At 41.2% G+C, this 22756-nt stretch overlaps 1 protein-coding gene across 6 annotated transcripts in view; it reads left to right on the top strand.

Annotated features, from left to right (window-relative positions):
• Positions 1–21917, top strand: part of SPRED1 (sprouty related EVH1 domain containing 1) — a 103773-nt gene extending 81856 nt beyond the window's left edge. For all 6 annotated transcript variants that reach the window (XM_065593230.1, XM_065593231.1, XM_065593229.1 and 3 more), the window contains 2 exons: positions 9303–9458; positions 16849–21917. In XM_065593230.1, coding sequence (XP_065449302.1) covers positions 9303–9458; positions 16849–17508 — 816 coding nt within the window. In that variant the 3' untranslated portion in view covers positions 17509–21917. The remainder of the gene's footprint in view (positions 1–9302; positions 9459–16848) is intronic.
• Positions 21918–22756: the final 839 nt, after the last annotated feature.

Here is a 22756-nt window from a genome sequence, read left to right as displayed (position 1 = left end):
TTTGTAGATACAACTTAGGTACCTTTCTTTGACAATTTAGCGCTCAGAAATTTGCACATTAAATCCAGCATTTAGGGGTTTTTTACCTTTTTTTTGTGTGTGTGTGTGCCGGAGCATGGGTCCATAGATTCCAAAGCCAGAAGGGATCATTGTGATCATCTAATCTTACCTCCTGTATAACACAGGCCATTGAACTTCGTCACAATAATTCCTACAGCATATCTTTTAGAAAAACATCCAATCTTGATTTAAAAATTTTCATTGGAGAATCCAACATTACCCTTGGAAAATTGTTCTGAGAGTTAATTACTCTCACTATAAAACATTTATGCCTTATTTCCAGTCTGAATTTGTCTAGCTTCAGCTTCTAGTCATCGACTCATGTTATATCTTTCTCCTCTAGATTGAAGTCCCATTATTAAATATTCCCATGTAGATACTTAAAGTGTAATCAAGTCAACTCTTAACCTTCTCTTTGTTAAGATAAATAGATTGAGCTCCTTGAATCTATTGCTATAAGGCATGTTTTCTAATCCTTTAATCATTCGTCTCGCTCTTCTGTGAATGCTCTCCTGTTTATAATTCTTCTTGAATTGTGGACATCAGAACTAAACACAATATGCCAGAACTGGTTGCACCAGTACCAAGTATAGAGGTAAAATAACCTTCCTACTCAAGATTCCCCCATTTATGCATCCAAAGATTGCATTAGCCCTTTATTCCATAGCACTGCATTGGGAGCTCATGTTCAGCTGATTATCCATCTCCATCCCAAAATCTTTTTCAGAGTCACTGCTTTCCAGGATAGAGTCCCGTATCCTCTGAGTATGGCCTACGTTCTTTGTTCCTAAATATGTACATTGACATACATGTATACATTTACATTTGGTCAAATACATATTTGCTTGAGTACAGCTCACCAAGCAATCCAGAGCTCTCTGTACTAGTGACCTGACCTCTTCATTATTTACCACTCTCCCAATTTTTGTGTCATCTGCAAACTTTCAGTGATGATTTTATGTTTTCTTCCAGGTCATTACTTAAAAATACTAAATAGCATAGGGCCAAGAACCAATCCCCAGAGGACTCCACTAGAAACACACCTGTGCAATCATGATTCCCCATTTACGGTTACATTTGAGCCCTAGCAATTAGCCAGCTTTTAATCCATTGAATGTGTTCCATGTTAATTTTATATCTTTCTCGTTCTTCTTTCAGTGCTTGCTCATATCCATTCCATTATAGGTATGTGTGCTCACCACATGCACTGGTGCCAGAAGTTTTTCCCTCAGTGGTATCCATAGGAGACCGGCTCTGGTTCCCTCTGGAGTGGCCCGCGTATGCGCTGGTATAAGGGGCACCACCGGCTCCACCCCCCTCAGTTCCTTTTTGCTGCCAGTGACTGTGCTGGACCGTCTCCTTGCTTCACAAGCTTTCCCATCTGTACTATATCTAGTAGTGAATTTGTTGTATATAGTTGTTCAAAGTTGTATAGTTTAATAGTTCCCTTAGTGTTAAGTTAGAAATAGTTAGTCCCATGTGGGATTCAGCCTAGGGACGGGGCATGTCCTGGTCCCTGGGCTTCAAACCTTATGACTGTGGCAAAAAAACCATGCCAGTCAGTGATCCCCATAAAAGCTGCCTGAAGTGTTTAGGAAAAACCCACATGAGCGACAAGTGTTGCATTTGCAAGAGCTTCAGCCCACAGACTAAAAAGGAGCTGGATGTTCATCTCCGAACGCTCCTTATGGAGTCGGCCCTTGCACCGGCCTCAGAGCCAACAAGATCAGACTCTGCTCCAAGTACTGCAGCCTCAGTGCGGAACGCACCGCCGGCACCAACCTCCAACTGGCGCCATTCCTCATCCCTGTACCAGCTAAAAAGCAAACTAAGGCCGGGAGGGGGCATTCTCCTATGTCCCGTAAAAGGAAGGAGAGAGCCAGAGGAGAGCAAAAACCTGCATGGGGCAGCTCTTCCCCTCTGGATGGTGGCCAGGCTCTGAGCTGTCAAGACCCAACCCCATCCCAGGAAGTGGCAGAGGCACTCAGCACCTGGTGCTGCTGTATCCTCAGGACATACTGTCCCTCCCGGTACCACCCACGCCAGCCGGTGAGGCTCCCCATTCAAGAGGTAAACCTGCCTTGGGACCCTTCCAGTGGTCTCCATCAGTGTGGCACTGCTCCTCACCACAGTGGGTGCCCTGTCAGCACTTGCCTGAACAGTGCCACCAGTCCCCGGATGCGGGTCAGCTGGCCTGCCAGAGTCCCCGGCATCGGTCCCTGGACTCTAGGCACTGTTCCTTGGGTTTTAGGCGTCAATTGCCAGCGATCTGGTGCAGATCAAAGCCCAGAACACCGGTGCCGGGAGCACCCGAGCTGCTCTCACAGCTCACAGCACCATTCTGGAGGGTCGAGACGCCGGAGCCTGGTCGCCAGATCCACCAGTACAGTTCACCGTGAGCACATTGACAGTCTCGTGACACGTCGGTCTTCTTGCTCCCTTTCCCAATCTACAGAGCGGCACCACTCTCTAACTGATGCATCGATCGCCAGGTTACCATCACCGATCCACCGAACGCTGACACCGGTCATTGGGGTCTTGGCACCAAGAGCCATCATCCCCATACAGGTCCTCAATGGAAGTCCACAGCCAGGGCTGACAGAATCGGGGTAGACAGGTGGCCTCGGTACCATCCCGGTCCCCCAGACAAGTTTCTCCCTCCTCGGGCTCGGAAAGCAAGGAGGAGACCGTGCTCGCAGGCCAAGGCCACCCACCATTGGCATTCCCCTGCGGGCCACCAGTGGCAGCATGGAACCCGTGGGGATTTTCCCCACCCATCACAAGGCATAGGTCAGTCTCAGGGGCATCTGAAAGATGGTCAGTGACAGTCTCTCGCCCACCCCCTGACTCGGACGCGGAGTCGGAGCAGGCTCCCCAAGGCCGTCCAGCCTCGGCCAAGCTCCCTTAGCAGAAGTGGCGGAGCTGACAGACCCATCTGTACCTGCCTCCTCTTCATCTTTGCATGATGAGGCAGTAGCAAGGCCCTCTCACTTGGTTTCCCAGGATGATGCAAGGGCCCACCAGGAAATTTTGAAGAGGGTCGCCTCAAACCTGGGGCTGGAAGCTGAGGAACTGGCGGAGCCCTCAGACTCCCTGTTCGATGTGCTAAGTGCAGCAGCCACTTCCAAGGTGGCATTGCCAGTGCACGAGGCAGTGGTAAAAATTACTAAGGCCCTGTGGCAGACACCCTCCTTTCTGCCCCCCATCTCCAAGCGGGCAGAAAGAAAATACTATGTCCCCACTAAAGGGTATGAGTATCTTTATACCCACCCTGCCCCAAGCTCATTGGTTGTGTTGGCAGCCAATGAGCATGATAGGCAGGACCAACAGTTTGGACGCCTAAGAACAAGGAGGCAAAGAGGCTCGATCTCTTTGTTAGAAAAATGTATTCTACATCCAGCCTCTAACTGAGAGGAGCCAACCATCAGGCCTTACTTGGCCGTTATGGTTTTAATATTTGGCAGTCCATGGCCAAATTTATGGATTTGTTGCCAGAGGACCCCAGGAAAAAATTTCTGGCTAGTCTCGATGAGGGCAGAGCTGTGGCCAGGGAAGCCCTCCAAGCGGCCTCAGGTGCAGTAGACTCTACGACCCAGACCATGGCTTTGGTCATCTCTATGAGGCGGTCGTCCTGGTTGCAGTTGTCGGGCCTATTGATGGAGGTTCAGCAATCCATCCAGGTTCTCCCATTCGATGTCTTGGCATTGTTTTTGGAGCAAACAGACAGTAAATTACATGGCCTGAAAGACTCTAGGACTACCTTGCACTTCCTGTGCCTTTACATGCTGGGGCCGGCGAGGAAGCGGTTTAAGCCGCAACAGCTCCACAGGTTCGGAAGCAAACCTCGGTCAGTGCCCTTCCGCAAGGGCTGTAAGCGCTGGCAAGGCCATCAGCCGGCACCCTCAGCTCACCTGAGCTCCACCCGTAACCAACCAGGTAACAAGCAGGCATTTTGAGGATGCGCCTGAGGACACCCTTCCAGCCTGTGTCCTGGATCCTGCTCCCCTGTTACTTTCTGTTTGTCCCCCTTTCTCCTTGTCTGGGTCTCTATAACACCAGACCAGTGGGTCCTCAGCACAGTAGCAGGGGGGATATACTCTCCAGTTTTTTTCTATTCTCCCCCCCCCCTTCACCCCCGTCCCTCTTCAGGGACCCTTCTCACAAGCATCTGCTCACTCAGGAGGTGCAAGGCCTACTGCGGGTGGAAGCTGTGGAGGAAGTCCCTCTGCACTTGAGGGGGAAAGGGTTTTACTTGTCCTATTTTTTTATCCCAAAAGCCGGAGGGGGGGGGGGTCCACGACCCATCCCTGACCTGCGGCGCCTCAACAAGTACCTCAAGAAGTTGAAGTTCCCCATGGTCTCCTTGGCCTCTGTCAAGGCTAATTCCCCACTCTGGTACTTGGAGTGCAGAAGGTGGGGGCCCACAAGGATTCTAAAAATTAATACTGGCCACTGCACTCTTGTATTAAACTCCTAAGGTTACAGCTTTTCTCTGACCTTGGATGGGTAGATGTTGCCACCACCCAAGTGCAAAACCCCTTTGAGAACCCAGGAAGGCGCACTTGGGAATTCCTTCCTGTGGGTACCCTTGAGCCCTTTCACCCCCCTTCTGGGGAAGAGCTGAGAAAGAAAGGAAATAAGCTGTTGCCACCAGCTAATTAAACATGTGCACAAACCTCTTAGGACACAAAAATCCAATTCTGTTCTTAAAAAAGGTATTTAAAGAAAAAAGAAAACACATCTGAAAACTCAGGCTGTTGCTAGATTAAAAAAAAGAGACCGAGAGAGCAACTATAAGAATTAAGCACCAAGGACAGCTTTCTTGAGGTCCAGCTTAAAGGTTAGAAGCAAAACAAAAGCATCTTGGGTTAGCACAGAGGAGTCCACAAGCCATAAAGAAATGGGGGGAAAAAGAGAGAAATCTAATCACGTCTTCCAAGGTCTGACTGCAGCCCCATGCGGTTTTCCTGCCAACTGTGGTGTCGCACTTCCATGTCAACCAAGATATCTTCCTCCCGGTGTTCTGTCCAAAGCCTCTCATGACAAATGAGGAGAAGCGGCTGCACACTGTAGATGTCAGGCGCACCCTGGCGTTCTACCTGGAGCACACCAAGCCCTTCCGCAGATCAACCCAGCTCTTTATCATGATAGTTGACGGGATGAAGGGCTTTCCGGTGTCTTCTCAGAGGATTTTGAATTGGATCACTACCTGCATCTGTACTTCTTACGAGTTGGCACAGGCTATGCCTCCACCGATAGTAAACGCTCATTTGACTAGGGCTTAGGCGTCTTCGGCTGCCTTCCTGGCGCACGTCCCTATCCAGGACATCTACAGGGCCGCGATATGGTCTTCGGTACCCACATTCACGATACATTACGCCATCCCCTACCATATGTTATCCACCTCTACCTTTAATCCTCAAGACCTGACTCCAAACTGCATCAGAAAAGAGTGAAGGTTATCTTCATAGCACTTTCCTGAGCAAGATAAGTATGGTACTCAAGCCTGTTACACCTCTCTGTGCCAACATCTCACCAACTTCATCTCAGGAAGGATCTCCTGTTGCAGGACTCGGCGCCCTGATCGACTCCAATCCTCCTTTTTGAACCTGACAACATGGTTCCTAGATGGTTCTCTATTATGGAGCTAGACTACCTTCAAAAATGGAAGTGCTCCACTCCTGGTGTTTTCTTTAATCTTCCCAAGCCTTAGAGGGCCTGGTCTCCAAACTCCTGTCTACCTGTTGGATTTGAAAACCTGTCAGAGTACATTTGGCCACTATTACAGCCTTCCACTCACCCATCAAAGACTTTTCAGTCTTTACCCACCCTACTACAGCTAGATTCCTCAAGGGTCTTAACCCTCTTGTTTCCCCCTGTACAGACTGTTTCTCCCAGTTGCGACTTCGATTTGTTTCCTATTGTCCTAAGGAAACCTACCTTTGAACCAGTAGCTACCTGTTCTCTCTCCCTCAAGACTTCATTCCTCATTGCCATTGCTTCAGCTAGACAAATGGGAGAACTTGGTGCCCTTAAGGTCGGCCCACCATATACCATCTTTTATGAAGAAAAGGTGATACTATGCCATCATTCTCACTTCCTCCCAAAGGTCTCTTCAGAATATCACGTTAATCAGAAGATTTGACTCCCAGTATTCTACCCAAAACCTCATACCTCCACAGATGAGACCAGCCTACATACACTACATGTCAGAAGGGCCATTGCCTTCTACCGTGATGGGACTAAGACCTTCTGGACCTCTCCTTATCATTTTCTGAGAGAATGAAGGGATTACCTATTTCCCCACACACAGACTGGCAAAGTGGGTTTCAGGATGCATCTTTTTACCTGCTATGAATCTGCTGGGATGCAGTACTCTCACAGAGTGGTAATACGTTCCACTAGATCTCAGTCCACATATATAGCTCTATTGAAGGATGTTTCCATACCAGAAATTTGTAGGACTGTGACTTGGTCTTCCATCCATACCTTTGCCAAGCATTACACCATCATTCCTGTTTTCAGGGATGCTACTACCTTTGATGATGCAATCTTCTGAACGGTCTTGAATGTGCCTCATCAGCACCTACCTCCTTGTTAAGTTACTGCTTGGGATTCTTATACAGTGGAGCACCCATAGGGACATATACTCAAAAGAGAAGATACCTACCATATAGTAACTTGAGTTCTTTGAAATGTTTTGTCCCTATGGATGCTCCGCCTCCTGTCCTCCTCCTTCTCCTCAGCTGTGGAGGCTCTCAACAGCTGAGAAGGAAATGAGTGGCAGTGGGTCCTTGTCTCCTTATATCCCCTGGTTTGGAGGCACAAGATGCTACTTTGTGCAAATATGGGCCTGTGGTGGGATGACTACCCCACACTCACCCTGCAGGGTTTAATGCAGGCCAGATGGTACACTTAACCCATATGGCAGCTGATTAAAGAACTTCAGCTGGCCAGGAATTTGTGGGGTCTATAAAGCCCAGGAGCTGAATGGAGAAGAGGCAGCTGGGAAAAGGCAGTCAATCCCTGGGAGGAGGCTTTGGGAAACTGGTAGGCCCAGGAAGAGAAGGGGAACCAGTAGTTGAAAGCAGCTCAGGGATAGACCAGTGAGCTCAGAGAGAGAAGGCCCAGACTGCTGAACTGAGGGTCCCTGGGCTAGCACCCAGAGAAGAGGGCAGGCCTGGGTTCCCCTATCAGCCACTAAGCAAGTGGCACCGAGGCAGTGAGTGAGGGGACTGCCCGACTATTGAGAAGTTACACTCCCCCAGAAGGGGGGAACACAGACAATGACACGGCCGGAGGGCTGAGCCACAAAGAGGATGTTGTAGTTCCTGAGGCTGCGAGAGGGGCAGCAAGTCGATAGCAGAGACAGAGTGACGGTGTGCAAACCACAGACGGGCATCGGCCTCGAGATAATCCCCAGAGTACCACGAGGCAGCGCCAGGCCGACAGTGAGTGATGTTCCCCGTGACAGTGCCAATGGACATTGCTTTGTATTCTCCAGTCGAGAGGGCACAAGCATGCATGCATCCTACAGTGGAGCACCCATAGGGGCAAAACATCTCAAATTCAAGTTACTGTAAGGTAAGTAACCTCTCCTTCCATCTCATCCAGATCTTCAAAGATCCAGAATGTGATGCTTTTCTCTACTTCAGATGCAGAGCTAATTTAAAGAAGAAATTATTTAAACATATATTTATAAATAAATAAATAAATAATGGAGATATCCCATCTCCTAAAACTGGAAGGGACCTTGAAAGGTCATCGAGTCCAGCCCCCTGCCTTCACTAGCAGGACCAAGTACTGATTTTGCCCCAGATCCCCAAGTGGCCCCCTCAAGGATTGAACTCACAACCCTGGGTTTAGCAGGCCAATGCTCAAACCACTGAGCTATCCCTTCCCCATCATTACTTTCAGAACTTTTTTTAATTTACCAAAAGGAAAGTTAAAAGTCAAGAGTCTTGCACTTGCTGTATCTTTTGGACATACCAAAGCCCTTGGTTTGCATCCAAAATGGAAAATACTCTTCTATTTTGAAGTCTAAACATCACTATCTCATCTGGTCCTATGCAGTAGTTTGTGTTGAATTGGCTTATTCAAATATTTCGGCTCTCTACAAATCTTTAGCTTGTTTGGTTTTATTACAGTGACCACCATTAACTCAAAGTTGAAGTTTGACCTTTTTCAGTAACATCAGATTTTATCACCCAGTCAATTCTAGCTTTTAATTATATCTGTCAGTGCTAACAGAACTTTATATGGCATATGGGGTGGTTGTTTGGGGGGGGAAGGGGCAGCTAACTGGGATCTGCCTCATTCTCATTCACTACATCCTGTCCTCAATATATCCCAACTCATTAAACACCTCAGATTCTTTAAGATTATCTCCATTCTGTCCAGTAGATTGATCGTCTGCACAAACAGACCACTGTTCAACCAAAGCACACTTCCTGTTCCACAGTCTGAAGCTATGAGTGGGATTTATCCTAAAGATATCTTAATATACATTTGCCACAGGGTCTTAACCTTGTGCCCAGTTGTTTCATGTAAACTTAGTTTCAATATTGGATAGTCAGTAGTAGTTTTGTGTATGCTTGCTGTGACTATGTGGCACTCAGCTCCAGTATCTATCTTGAAATTCACTTTTTGTTCATTTATTTTCCTTTATAGCAAGCCAATCTGTTAAACAAACTTGCTTTCTAAACTTGATACCCAAACAGTAATTCTGTTTACGCATCATTACTTTCAGAACTTTTTCCTCCAGCAGTATGTCTGAGTTTTTGTTTCTACACAATTTGTAGTGAGAGCAATACAATTTTGCAAACACACAGTATAAGCTACTGTCAAAATCAGCAATAATTAACACCTTTGTGGACATTTCTAGAACAAATAGTATTGGAGACTGGACTAAACACTCCCTCCTAGAAGTGGTTCTTCCATGTCAGATTTGAAGTTCATGGGTGGGGTAGAGAGGCTTGTATTGCTGCTGCCTATGCTGTATGCGTTCTCTGGACAGGGAATTTCATTCTGTTGGGCAGACTGACTTTGTCGATACTGAAACCATTTTAAAAAAAATGTTATTTGAGACCTTGTGAATGTTTCCTTCTAACATGTATCTTATAAAATATATATGTATATATTGGAGAGTTTGAAGATTTTATGGTTTGATATTCCTAGAGATTTTTATGTAAATGTTAAATCTATATCAAGAACAGAATAAAGTTGAATTCTTTTTATTTTAGGCAATTCAAGACGATACTTCCAGTTCATTAAAAGATCACCGTTTCCAACATGAAACCGTAGTAACCAGCGAACCTTATAAAAGTCCAAATATAAGGCCCTCGACGTTTGAGGAATTGAACTTTAGAAGAGCCTACTTTCCCAGCCATCCCAACCAGGTAAGAGATTTCCAACTGGGGATGGCATGGTATTTACCAGATGTGATTTTTACCATGTGAAATTGTAGTTGTTACCACCCCAGGAAAGACTAGTTAGTTCCAGTTCAAGGCATTTTCTATTTTAAAAACTGTTTTGTTAATGCACATCCCATTACACTTCATTTTAATTACATATTCACATTGTGGTTACATAAGCAGTAGATTCAGAGATTGATTTAAAATTGTACAAATAAAAAGTAAAACTGCAATAGGTGTAAACTAATATATTTAATATGATACTGAACATCAGAATGTGTATATATTTCAGTATTTTCTCAAGGAAGTTATACATGTTATGACTCATTTCAATTTAAAATATTATATATACTGCAAAACTATTTAAATTGCTAGATATTTTTTTAGTAATTTTCATTAGTATATTCTAATAATTTTTATTTTTCCCAGTTTCAACTGGTATTTGCCAGTGCCCTGTCCTAACCTAATTTTTTCCCAGGAAATTGCCAATCCTGCTTCCAACCATAGAAACATTTCTTGTTTCACTTACCATGTAATTCTATATTCGTCATTTAATCCAACACTACATAGGTATGGCTGGGATGACATTTGAATTATAAACCCCTATATTTAGATACTGCACTGAATTACTTTCTGAAATGTGGTAGGATTTTTACCTCACAAAGGATGTTTTGAAAGTTAAGTTTTGTAAAATTGTTTAGTCATCCTTGAGTTAACCAGATTAGGTGAAAAGCCATTATTTCACATTCTGAATTTTTTTTTCAAGTCTTTATTACATATTTCTGTGTTTTAATAAGCCATTTATTTTTTGAAACTTTTGATTTGCCATGGTCTTAGTCCTCAGAAAAACAACATTTTTGGCAAGTATGGAAAAACTGTGTTGGTTAGAAATTATAAATAAATGTATACTTGGGGTGTATTGCATAGAGTATTTTTCTAATTAATATTATTAGAGAAACTTCATTTATAGCATCGTCAGAGACCAGGATATAATGTTTGGTACAACAGGAAAACAATATATAAATTGTACATTAATAGTATTAAAAGTTACAAAACGAAAAGGCCACTGACACAGGAAATGTGTGCTTTACTGCTTCAAATGTTAAAATACACTTTCCAAAAGATAGTGTTACATACAATATTAAGACTAAGGAAAATACTGACCTTAGTCTTCCAATATGATGTGTGCATTTTGCTGCTTCTTAAGTGTCAAAGCATCAAGGTTTTTGATAGACAGCATAGAAGTAGTAGACATTTTTATTGACTTGGGTAACAAATTTATTATAGAGGACTATATGCCAAGAAGTTTTTGGGAACTTTTTACTAAGAAAACTCTAGAGAGTATGTTCATAACATATGCTGAAAATGTGGAAGTTCAAATAATAGTTCAGTGCATTTTATTAGAATATACTTCTGCCTCTGGAAAAAGCATAAGGAGGGAGCCCTCTAATACATTAGGTATTCTTCCAAAGAAAGATAAGATCCCCTTTCACAAACTTGTATCAGCTAGTGCTAATTACCCAGAAGTAGTAAAATAAACATTCTTCTTTGATTTGAAAGACAGTCGTATCTGGAGAAATAGGCAAAGGATTCATGAGGTTCTGAGAACGAGGAGTACTTGTGGCACCTCAGAGGCAGAGGGGCATTGCTGGCACATGATGGCAGATATCACATTGGTAGATGTGCAGGTGAATGAGCCTCTGATGGTGTGGCTGATGTGATTAGGTCCTATGATGGAGTCCCTTGAATAGATATGTGGACAGAGTCCCTCTGCCACGTACATTGGCCAAAACGGACAGTCTCTAGGCAAAAGAATAAATGGACAGAAATCAGACATTAAGAATTATAACATTCAAAAACCAGTCGGAGAACACTTCAACCTCCCTGGTCACTCAATTACAGACCTAAAAGTCGAATTCTTCAACAACAAAACTTCAAAAACAGACTCCAACGAGAAACTGCAGAACTGGAATTAATTTGCAAACTGGACACCATTAAATTAGACTTGAATAAAGACTGGGAGTGGATGGGTCATTACACAAAGTAAAAACTATTTCCCCATGCTAATTTTTCCCCTACTGTTACTCACACCTTCTTGTCAACTGTTTGAAATGGGCCATCCTGATTATCACTACAAACGTTTTTTTTTCCTCCTGCTAATAGCCCACCTTAATTGATTAGTCTCATTAGAATTGGTATGGTAACACCCATTTTTTCATGTTCTCTGTGTGTGTGTGTGTGTGTGTGTGTGTGTGTGTGTGTGTGTGTGCGCGCGCTCTTCCCCCCCCCCCCCCATTTGAGCAGGTGGTAGATTGGGGGGTGATTTGGGGAAGGAGAAGTGGATACAGTATCCATGTGTATGAATGAATAAATAAAAATAACGAGCTTTACAAACATAAAGGGGGAAGGAAAAAAGGTCAAATTTCAGGACTATTAACCCTAATCTTGTCCTTAGTTATTATTAGTTAACCAGTTTTTTAAGGAAGGACTTATTTCTGTTTAATTAGAATGCATTTTCTGCATTTTGTGTGAGTGAAGGACTTCTAAGGAAAGAATGAACAGATTTATGACAAATATGCAGTAACTATTTAAAAAAATAACTGATTATCCACTTCAAGTGCTAAAACCATAACTACTTCTGTTCAGACTTCTGTTCAGAAACTTCCCTAATCTTTAGGGATATCTCTGCTTCCATGAGCAGAAGGGAGCCCTAACCCCTTAATTCAGGCCCAGAGGAAGCATGAAAAAAGTAGTAGTATTGGTTGCCTGCCATAAGTCCTCTGTTCATGCATTTTCTCCTAGACCAAATGGAAGCCCAGCCTCAAATTTTCTATGGATTAGGGCCAAGGGAACAAATATTCTTCATGACATATTCCACCCCTAAACTCACTGAGCAACTCAACTGAATTCCTCTGCATTTTGGAAACCCACACTCTGAGAGGCTCCAGGGAATGTCAGTCCGAAGGGCTGGGTATCTCTGGTAGAACAGCTTCTGTACGGTCTAAATGATAGTACAGCGACCATGGTGTCCTCACAGATGGCCCCTACCTATGGTATCATGTGGATCTGCTAAATTAGGGGGCTCAACCCCCTCAGCCTTTTCTGTTAGAAGGTTCACAAATCATGCACCTGAGAGCAGAGTGAGAAAAAAACTGACTTGAAAGTTGAAGAGTTTCCATTCTCTTGGTCTGGGTTCTTCTATAACCCCCCAGCATAGTACCAGAGTTCCTCGCTTAACCTAAGTGAATTCATCCTTGCAGCATCCCGTGAGGAAGTTAAGTATTAGTATTCCCATTTTATGGATGAACCGAGACTTATGCTTTTTCTCAGCTGCCTCTTATTTTATGGGAAATTTCTGCAATATGTACGTGCAGAACCTCTATGCTATCCTCCTTCATATCTCTCCTTAAAACTCACCTGTGTTTTGATATCAATAAAGCACTCAATAAAGGCTATGCATGTGATGTGCTGTGACTGCTGCTAATTTATACTGAACATAATTGCCTCGCTATTGCTTGTCTGCATCCAGCTGTTGTCTCCTCTTATACTTTGATTGTAAGCTCCTTAGTATTTCCTTTCAATGGAGTTTCATTTAATGTTCCCTACTCCTTGTATTACAAGATAGGGCAAATAGAAGTTCTCTAGCTGCTTATTCAGTTCCATTCATTATTGTGTATGCTTTTATTGTCTTATTTGTCTTTTCTTTATGGTAAACAGTCCCAGTTTCTTTCAGTATCCTTTCTGAGATGAGGTGACCTCTGCAATATTGTGTTCGGTATTGGTCACCCCAGTTTCAGAAAGGATATTGCAGAATTAGAGGGAGTTCAGAAACTAGCAACAAGATTATATGGGGCATGGAAAAATTCTCACATAGACTGTAAATATTGGGATTGTTTACTTTAGAGATCAAACAAATAAGAGGGGACATGATAAAAGTATACATCAGTAATGAATGGTATTGAGAAATTAGATGAGGAACTCCTGTTCTCCATGTCTAATATACAAACACAAGGGGCATCCAACGAAACTGAAAGGTAGCAGACTCAAAACTGATAAAAGGAAATACTTTTTCAAACCACCGAATGGGTGAAAGTTACTGGTTAAGCACCTGGAACTAGTTTATTGAAGTGCTAAACCAGCTTTTGACAGCAGTAGGCTTTTCTGCAAGGGCAGAGAGAATATTTTCTTCATTTCAGTTTATTGAACTATTTCAGTTCTATAACTATTTCTTTCGGACTGTTAAGAAACCAATTGGAATTTGAAAAAGCAAGGAAGCTTGTTTTCCTCTTCCAGTGTTGCAATAAAAACTAGATGTGAGAGGATGAGATCTACTAGTTTTAAAATCTGAAGTTCATAGTGACCAGAAGCAGTCGGTTCAGTTCACTAACTACAGATATGTCCTTTTGTTTAATAAATCAGTTAGTTATAAATAAGGCTACATTTGAGTCAGAGGTATTTTTAGTAAACGTCATGGACCGGTCACGGGCAATAAACAAAAATTCATGGCCTGTGACCTGTCCATGACTTTTACTATATACCCCTAACTAAAACTTGGGTAGGGGGCTGCAGATGCTCTGAAGGGGGATGGTCCAGGGGGACCACAGATGTTCTGGGTGGGTGGCCTGGGACCCCTGCTGGTGCTGGGAGGGAGGGGCTGGCAGTGGCGCATGGCCCAGGACCCCTGCTGGTGCTGAGGGGGAGGGTTGGCGGGGCTGGCAGGCTCCCTACCTGACTCTGTGTGTCCCTGCAACTCCTTGGGAGGAGAAGGGTAGGAGGGCTCCACGCTCTGCTCCTGCCACAAGCGCCGGCACCACAGCTCCCATTGGCTGGGAACCACAGCCAATGGGAGCTGCATGGGCGGGGCCTGCGGGCAATGCGTGGAGCCCCCTGGCCCCTCCGCCTAGGAGCTACAGAGACATGCTGGGGGGGAGCCCCCCACCGCGAGGTAAGCTCCACCCCTCACCCCAACCCCCTAGCCCTGAACCCCCTCCTACACACCCAAACTGCTGCTGCTGGCCCAGGGGCTGCCTGGCAGTCCCTGAGCCAGCACCAGCCACTGCAGAAGTCACGGAGATCATGGAAAGTCCTGGAAAGTCTCCAGCACACTTAAGCATAGTTGCCAACTTTCACGTGGTAAATAAGCACCCTAACTTTCACAATAAGCCAAAAATCAAGCTAATCCCATTTCAAAACAAGCCAGTCCCTAAGAACCCCAACACTCTATGTGACTAGATCCCCCCGGCGTGCAGTCTGGGGCTGTGGTGGGTCTGCTGTGCACCCGACTTTCTCCCTTGCTTGTCGTCCCCCTGTCGCGCCCCCCCCCTCCCCGCCGGGAGCCAATCAAAAAAAAAAAAAAGAATCTACAAACCAAACAAGCTACTAGCCAAAAACTAGCCAACAAGCAACTCTCACACCAATTAAGCCAAAACCAAGCCCAATTTCTGCAGTTTTTTTCCGTGGGTTTGGCATGTCTGATTTAAGGTCGTTTAATTGAACTAATAAAAAAAGCTGGTTTTGCCCATTGAATTCTAATTTCCATCCAAATAGAGCTTAACACAAATCACAAATAAACTAATCTAGTAAATAAAAAATGGATCATATATCCATTTTACAAAAAGGCATCCATTTTTTAAAATATAAAAATTAAGAATCTGAAAAAATATATGTTAATCTATATAATTGTTTAAAGAAATGTGTATAGACATACTGTATCTTTCTGGTTAGCAAAAAGGACCAAATTTAATGTAAAGGCTTTATTTAGTTGCAGTTCAGCATGGTTACAAACAAATGAGATTCAGCTTTTCTTTAGGAAAATGCCTAAAGTGCAAATGCAGAGCAAGATTAAAATCAATTATTTAAATGAAGGTTTCCTGCTTCCTGATTTAATCATGATTACCATCAGTGATTTAAATTGCTTTCATTTAAATCAATCCACCCTGCACAGGATGTTGTAGAAGTCAGGAATTTAGCAAGATTCAAAGAAAGATTGGATATTTTGTAGGGCTAACAAGAATAGAACTATTATAGTAGATGCTAAAAGACTTCATAAAGAATATAAAACTTCATGCTCCCTGGGGAGCAGTTATCACATATGTCTACTGTGGGATTTCTTGCACCTCCTCTGAAGTCTATGTTGCTGTAGAGGAATCCCCAGTTTGACGCACCTGAACAGCAGGTGCCAATGCCAGGCCTCAAGCCTACACCATTACTGTGTTGCCACAGGCCTTTCCCTTCATTTACTTCACTCTTCCATGGAGGTCCTTCTGTATAATACCTTCAGACCTTGAACAACATAATCCTCCCCAAAGTCCCCTTGCCTTCTTTTCTGCTTGTCTCTAAGCCTCTTAACAGGTCCTTCCCACAGCTTGTCCTTTCTGCTGCCCTAGCTGCCTTAATGGAGAGCCCCACTCCAGGTTTTTCCTCATGTCTAGTGTTTCTTAGAGCCATTGTGGAAAGCATAAAGCACAAACTGCTCCCATGAGGCACTGCAGACAGAACTATACAATTTTATATAGTGCTGCCTTTCCCAGCATTCGTTGCTATCCCACCCTCCATTCTGAGCTGAAGTCAGGTATATATGCTTGCCATTAAAGACCCAGCACCACTACAGTACCTTAGATTTCTGTTGCTATATTTTTATTGAGGACTGTGCTCCGCAGCTTTTCAAAGATTCCCCTCTCTATCTTGCTCTACAATATTAGTGTGTTTACCATTTGCAAGGTTGGCTGGTTCTGAACTTTATTCCATGGAGCCAACTAAATCTTCATGAATCTCAAGTATTTCGGCAGAGGTTAACCTCCCCTATAACTGAGGGACTTGTTTGCTGTTGGCAGCGATGGGAAAGGATTGTTTGCTTTTAATCGTTGCTCATAAGCGAAAACTTTATAGCAAACTTATTTTCATTAATAGTGAAAGATGGCTCTCATCACCAGCCAATCTTTATAGAACTATGAAAAAGTTATGTCAATCTTGGTTTAGCAAAATTTCCATTAGATGCCAGCTGTGTTCTAAACCCTTTTTGTGGTAACTGGCTGTGAGCTCCCACCATAAGCATTAATGCATTTCTTCTGAAGTACTGCTTCAGTAAGCAAAGACAACTCCATTAGAAAGTATTTTGAAATTATTCAAGAATGGATGGTGGTGGCTTTTGTATTGCAACCTGTATGTTATTTGATCATCTGCTTCACAAGGTAAGTTGAGTTTACCCCTTGTAAAAGTCTGTTATGCAGATTGTGCTAGATCATATATAAACTGAAAGCACTATCTCCTGGCAATGGGGAAAAGTTCTGAGACCTGATTTGTATGGTAACTGAAGTACTAACTTAACTGTGTCCCTGTACGTAATTTAACAAGATGCTTCCATTTACCATTTCAGGTCCCATTGAAATCAATCAGACACGTCAGCTTTCAGGATGAAGAGGAAATTGTTAGAATAAATCCTCGTGATATTTTAATACGTCGTTATGCAGACTACAGACATCCTGACATGTGGAAAAATGATCTGGAGAGGGATGAGGCGGACTCCAATATACAGTTTTCTAAGTCCGACAATAAAAAATCGGACTATCTATATCCATGTGTGGATGGGACTAAGCTGAATTCACTAAAAGACCCGAAGAGTTCTGTGGTATTTAAAACACAGCCTTCCTCGTTAAAATTTAAAAAGTCAAAAAGAAGGAAAGAGGATGGTGAGCGTTCTCGCTGTATATACTGCCAGGAGAGATTTAATCATGAAGAGAATGGCAGGGGGAAATGTCAGGATGCTCCAGATCCTATTAAAAGATGCATATACCAAGTTAGTTGCATGCTTTGTGCAGAGAGCATGCTATATCACTGCATGTCAGACTCTGAAGGAGATTTCTCTGACCCCTGCTCATGTGACACTAGTGATGACAAGTTCTGCTTACGATGGTTAGCCCTGATAGCTTTGTCATTCATTGCCCCATGTATGTGCTGCTACCTCCCCTTGAGAGCATGCCATCACTGTGGTGAGGTGTGTGGGTGCTGTGGAGGAAAGCATAAAGCTGCTGGATGAACAGTCTAGTGCCAAATAGAGCTGAAAATCTTTGTTTCCAGGAAGCATCTATCTTGGATTTGTGGAAGCCTTTGGCAAGCAGAAGGAAATCTTCTCGTGTAAGAGAAGCCTGATGTGGAAGAAGCAGCAAGACTTGTCAGACCTTAGCATTTTACAAATGCTAGTAGCCATGCTTAACTATTTCCTTTCAGTGCATGGTGTTTCGTTGCAAGTTACGAAGGAGTTTGGAAAAGGAAGCCTTTTCTTATTATTGGCTATAAAATGAGTATATAAACTACAGTTATACTAAAAGGGATTAACTTTTGCCATTTTGTACATTCATGGTTTAGGTGATGGGGCTCTTAAAAGAATTACAAATTATTTGAGAGGAAATTAAAAGTGCACTAATGACAGTTGATTTAAGACTAAGAAAAGTTAATACTTGGCAAATGAGAAATGAAACTGATTTAAGTGCAACTAAATCACTTATTAATAGATTTTTGGAAGCAACTTTATATATAAATAACAAATGTTTATATTTAACTAAATGTGTAAGGTACGAATTATTACATATTAAACTTTCCTTCCCCCTTCCAGTTATATAGTAGGTATGAATCATATCTACAATCACATTCCATAATAGTATTTTAAATATTTAATTAGTTTATTTAGTAGCATTTCTATTCCAGATGGACAAATTGGTATTTTCAGTCCTATTTCCCGTCAGCTACAGTTTGTATTGAGTTGTATCCATGCATTCTGGTAATCTCTAAAAACCTTTAAAATATTAATTATTATAGTCTTGAGTGACCAATATTTTTTTGTTAAGCACAGATGTAAGTGTCTAAAATGTTCTAATAAGAACACATTTATTTTTCTATATAAATTACTTTGGTTTCAACAATTATAGCAAAAGAAGTTGTTTTCTGTTACTCAACCAGCAAGTTGTTTTCTTTTGGGGTGTCTTCCAAAAAATATTTTATCGCATTTACAAATGTTCAGCAAAGCAAAAGGTCCAATAAGGCAGTTGTAATGGTATGTCATCAGTGTTCTCCATTTATCCTTCTGTTAAACTAAGATTATATGTTCAACTGTTTATCATGTACGACGATTAAACTGAAAGATTAATAATTAACAAAAATTGAAATTGTTTTCATTATTTTGAATTGTAGCATCTTTTTATTTAAACCGGCAAGAATAAAATTATTCTGTGTTTAAAAATAAATTAACAACTTACAGCCCCTGAAAAATTGGAGTAAACTTTTTTTGAGAGTGAGTGTGTGTGTGTCTGTCTGTCTGTGTCTGTGTGCACACACACAAAAGGTATATAAAATTGGCCATGGTATTATATTACTAAATGTTTAATTTACAGAACAGTTGGTCAAGTATTCTAACAGGTTAACTGTTAGAGAATTTTTAAACAAGTTGTTATGACTCTTATTACATGGCATAACAAAATACATTCACTCATAATGTTTAATTAATGTCATGTTAAAATTCTAACAGAAGTAAAGGCCTTCATTCATTTAGGAAGATATCCCAATAGGGTTGGAGTGGGAAGGGGAATGTCCTTTGTACACCTTTCCTATAAAAAGTTGCATAGTTGATTTTTTTTTTTTAAATAACCTTAATTTTCTATGCATTTTTCCCAGTGTGGGTGTATGTACCTTTTCTTTCTTACATATATTAAAGCTTTTGTTAGTTCTCTTCTGTAGTCCAGGAATCAAATTCTGAACAAATGTATATAACACTATCTGTCTGTAAAATACTTTTTTAAAGAAAACATTTATATTTATATGACAGCTCAAATTGACAGCATTGTGTACATAGAGCATCTTGAAGTATTATTTCACATTGAAAAGAAGACAAATATATTGATAACTGTAGAAGTTATGAAAGAGCTTCTAGTTTTGTACTAAAAATTGATTGGATAAACTAAATCCAAGAATATGACACTGTAGCAGCAGTCTTAAGTATCGTTTTTACTGTTTATATATTTGAAAGCTGCTACTCTGGATGATTTTCATGCTTTACGTGTTTTCAGATAAACTTGGTTGCCTAGAATAGACTGTTACTTAAACTATTCATTAGTGAAATGGGAATGTTTTCCTTGTGAATAAAAAATAATATTTGTAAGTGCTAGGTTTTTAACAAGATTGAGCGAGGTATGAACAACCTAAGAAAAGAACTTGCTGGCTGTATAGGAAAATACTGTAGAATTGTATTGTGTATATACTTCAGGAAAAAATGAGTTTAACAATTTCCTCTGAGCACTATTCAACATAGTGCAACTCCTGGTCCTGTACTGTATTTTATATGCAACATATATGCTTTAATAATTTTACTGAATGTGTGCAGTAATATTTTCAATTTGCATTTAACCACTTTGCTGCTAAAATTTTGTCCCCATCCTTTCCTTTACTCTTTTAAAAAATTCAATCCATTTAAAAAAAAAACAAACCTTAATGCCATTATCATCTTTTTTCACCATGGGTCTTTCTAGCAGTTCACCCAATTTAAGACTAATTAAAAGAATTACACTGACACATGGGTTGGAAGTAGTAGAGCACAGAGATGTATGCCTCTCTGTACTGTTTGGGTTCTTATTCACTTTTGGAGGCACTTTCTGAGTATCCAAAAATAGACACTTTGCAAAACCATTCAGAGACTGTCCCTTGCATCCCACCCCTTGTCTGTGGCACTGTTAAGTGACATTTACCTTTCCTTCTGAAATCTTTTCTCAAGTTTTTGAAAGGGAAGAGGGAAACTTAATACAATTTTTTTTTCTGAAAAGTCGGAAGTCAAATTTTAGTCATGTGACTTTGTAACAGAGCTCTGTGCTGCCATATGGGAGACCTAAGTTTTAAGAAACCGCCATAGAAGATTCACTTTCCTGGCATGGTGAACTCTACAGTTATGAAAAGAAAGCATTTAGTCTCCTGGGGAAAGAGGTCAACTGTAGCACTTTGGCACCACCTACTGGAAAAACTAAAGGCAAGCGTGATTACATAGCCCAATCATGTATTGTAGCTATATTCCCGTACAAATTGCCAGCTAAATACAACAGTACATTGTTTGAGGTATGAATTTAGTAAAAACTATCCTAAACTGGAAGTGGGAATAAGAACCCTTACTCTGATTCCTGAGATCTTATGCCTTTTAAAAGTTTCCATTACAGCTGACTTTAAAAATAAAATAGTGTTTGCTAGAGTACAAATTTGCAAAGTGGACCATAGATTATATGAGACGGGCCTAAAATATAAAATTGTGTCACTAAAATCAAGATAATGGCTAAAATCATTACTGAAAAAAGTGTTCTACCAGTGGACATCCAAGAATAACTGGGTCGGGTTTTTTTTGCCTTTGTTTGGGATTTTTACTAGTTACAAGATGGTGGTACAAACACTTACGTAGATAGAGGAATTTAATTCTTTGGGTAACTTTTTTTAAACAAGCACACCATCAGTCCAACAGTTGTGAGGTAGGGTGCCTATAATCTTCTAAGCAAGATTAAAACAAAATACTGAGAAACCTCTGATAAGTAATTGTTTGTAGAACAGCACAGTAAATGGTTGCATAAAATTCACAAGTGTCCAGAGCAAAGTAAGGGATGCTTAGTGCATGAGTTATGCTCTGGATAAACTATTTCAAAGAATGCATAGATTTTTGCATGTTGAAATGTAGCACTCCCATTTCTGATTTGTTCTCTTTTGGATGATCTTTCCATGTGTACTTAGAGGATAATGTTGAAAACCCCCATGTAAATAATGCACAATTTTTAAATTGGAGTTTACATTTTCACAGAATTTACACCACTGTATGTGGACAGTACCGTGATGCATACGTATTCATTAAAGAAATAAAATATCAAGATAAGGGTTACCAGAGGGGGGGAGAAAGCCTTATGGTACTGTTAGTCAGCAGCCAAGTGGTTAAAACTTCCATATGCTTTGGTGCACTGATAAACGTAAGCATTTTTTTCTTAAAGCTTCTTAAATTGCAAACGTTGTTGTTAGTTTTGAGATTTCTAAAGCATTACCTAGTGGAGAAACAGTTGTATTTGAAGCTACAGTATAATCTGTACATAGATTTTCATTTGTGAAGACTGCCTCTTCTTTTGCGTAGTGCCATTTGCTTTCCACCTAACGACCTCAAAAAGTGCCTCACTTGTATATTATTTCCATTAAAATCTTAACAGCTATTTCTTTCTATTAAATGATGTATGATTTAGTTTAACTCATGTCATAGATGTATTTCTTCTATGTATAAGAATATAGCTTGTTACTTTTGAGTATATAATGTAAATATGCATATATAAGTTTGTAACTGTTTTGTTACATCATACACTTGTAAGTTGACATCAGATAATATCATACAACAGTTTCAATGTTTTTCTGCAATTACCTGATTAAAACTATCATGAAATTAAACTGCTGACATGTTTTTTCTATTGTCTTTTGGGGCTGTTCAGAACAAACAGTACATAAGAAGTTAAGTATTGTTGCTGGAGAGGAGAATACATATAGCATTAATATTTACTAATTAAAGTGTAATCAAATCTCTAATACACTTGAAAAGTTACCAAAGTATTACTTTGAAGCTCTTGCATTCTTTACTCTATCAGTTTTAAAGGTGTTACTATTATGCCTTAATCAAATACTTGCCTGTTCCAGATTACTCCGTGTACATAAATAGTACAACATGAATCGTACCTGCAGTCATACTATGGAGCTGACTGGTTTTAGGTTTGCTGTTTATATCAGGTTTGTTTGTTTGAACTTCTGTTGAACCAGTCAAGACAATTAACCACTTTCATTAAAACCTTATGTTTGGATTTTACTTTTTAGATTTTTCACAAACATATTAGAACAATGAACGCTCGCTACAGAAGGAAAAATTGAATAGGATAGAAAAAAATTAAATTAGCAAGTATATGAAGGACAAAAATCTGTTCAACAAAGAAGAAATTCAGTGGAAGATGGACCTATAGAAAGCATCAACGTTGGATATGATTTGAAAGGTCAGTTGTCAGAATTTAGTACAGACTGTTCTAAATTGAATTCCATGTGCCTCTAGCTCTTGCAAATGCTTTCACATTTGTTACACATGATAAAGTAATCTCTAGAGGGGCTTTGCTGCATGCTTCTTCAAATTATTCCCGTGTGTGAATACAGCCACTCATCTAACAAATACCTGAGGATAGTTGGTCTAGTTATGGTCAAAAGGACTGAGCATAGCTGACTTCCTGGGGCAGCTAATAGATGGAAAA

The sequence above is a fragment of the Chrysemys picta genome, chromosome 4 (assembly GCF_011386835.1).
Source record: "Chrysemys picta bellii isolate R12L10 chromosome 4, ASM1138683v2, whole genome shotgun sequence".
NCBI lineage: Eukaryota > Metazoa > Chordata > Testudines > Emydidae > Chrysemys > Chrysemys picta.
The sequence above is the reverse complement of the archived record's forward strand: the minus strand, read 5'-3'. Positions and strand labels throughout refer to the sequence as shown.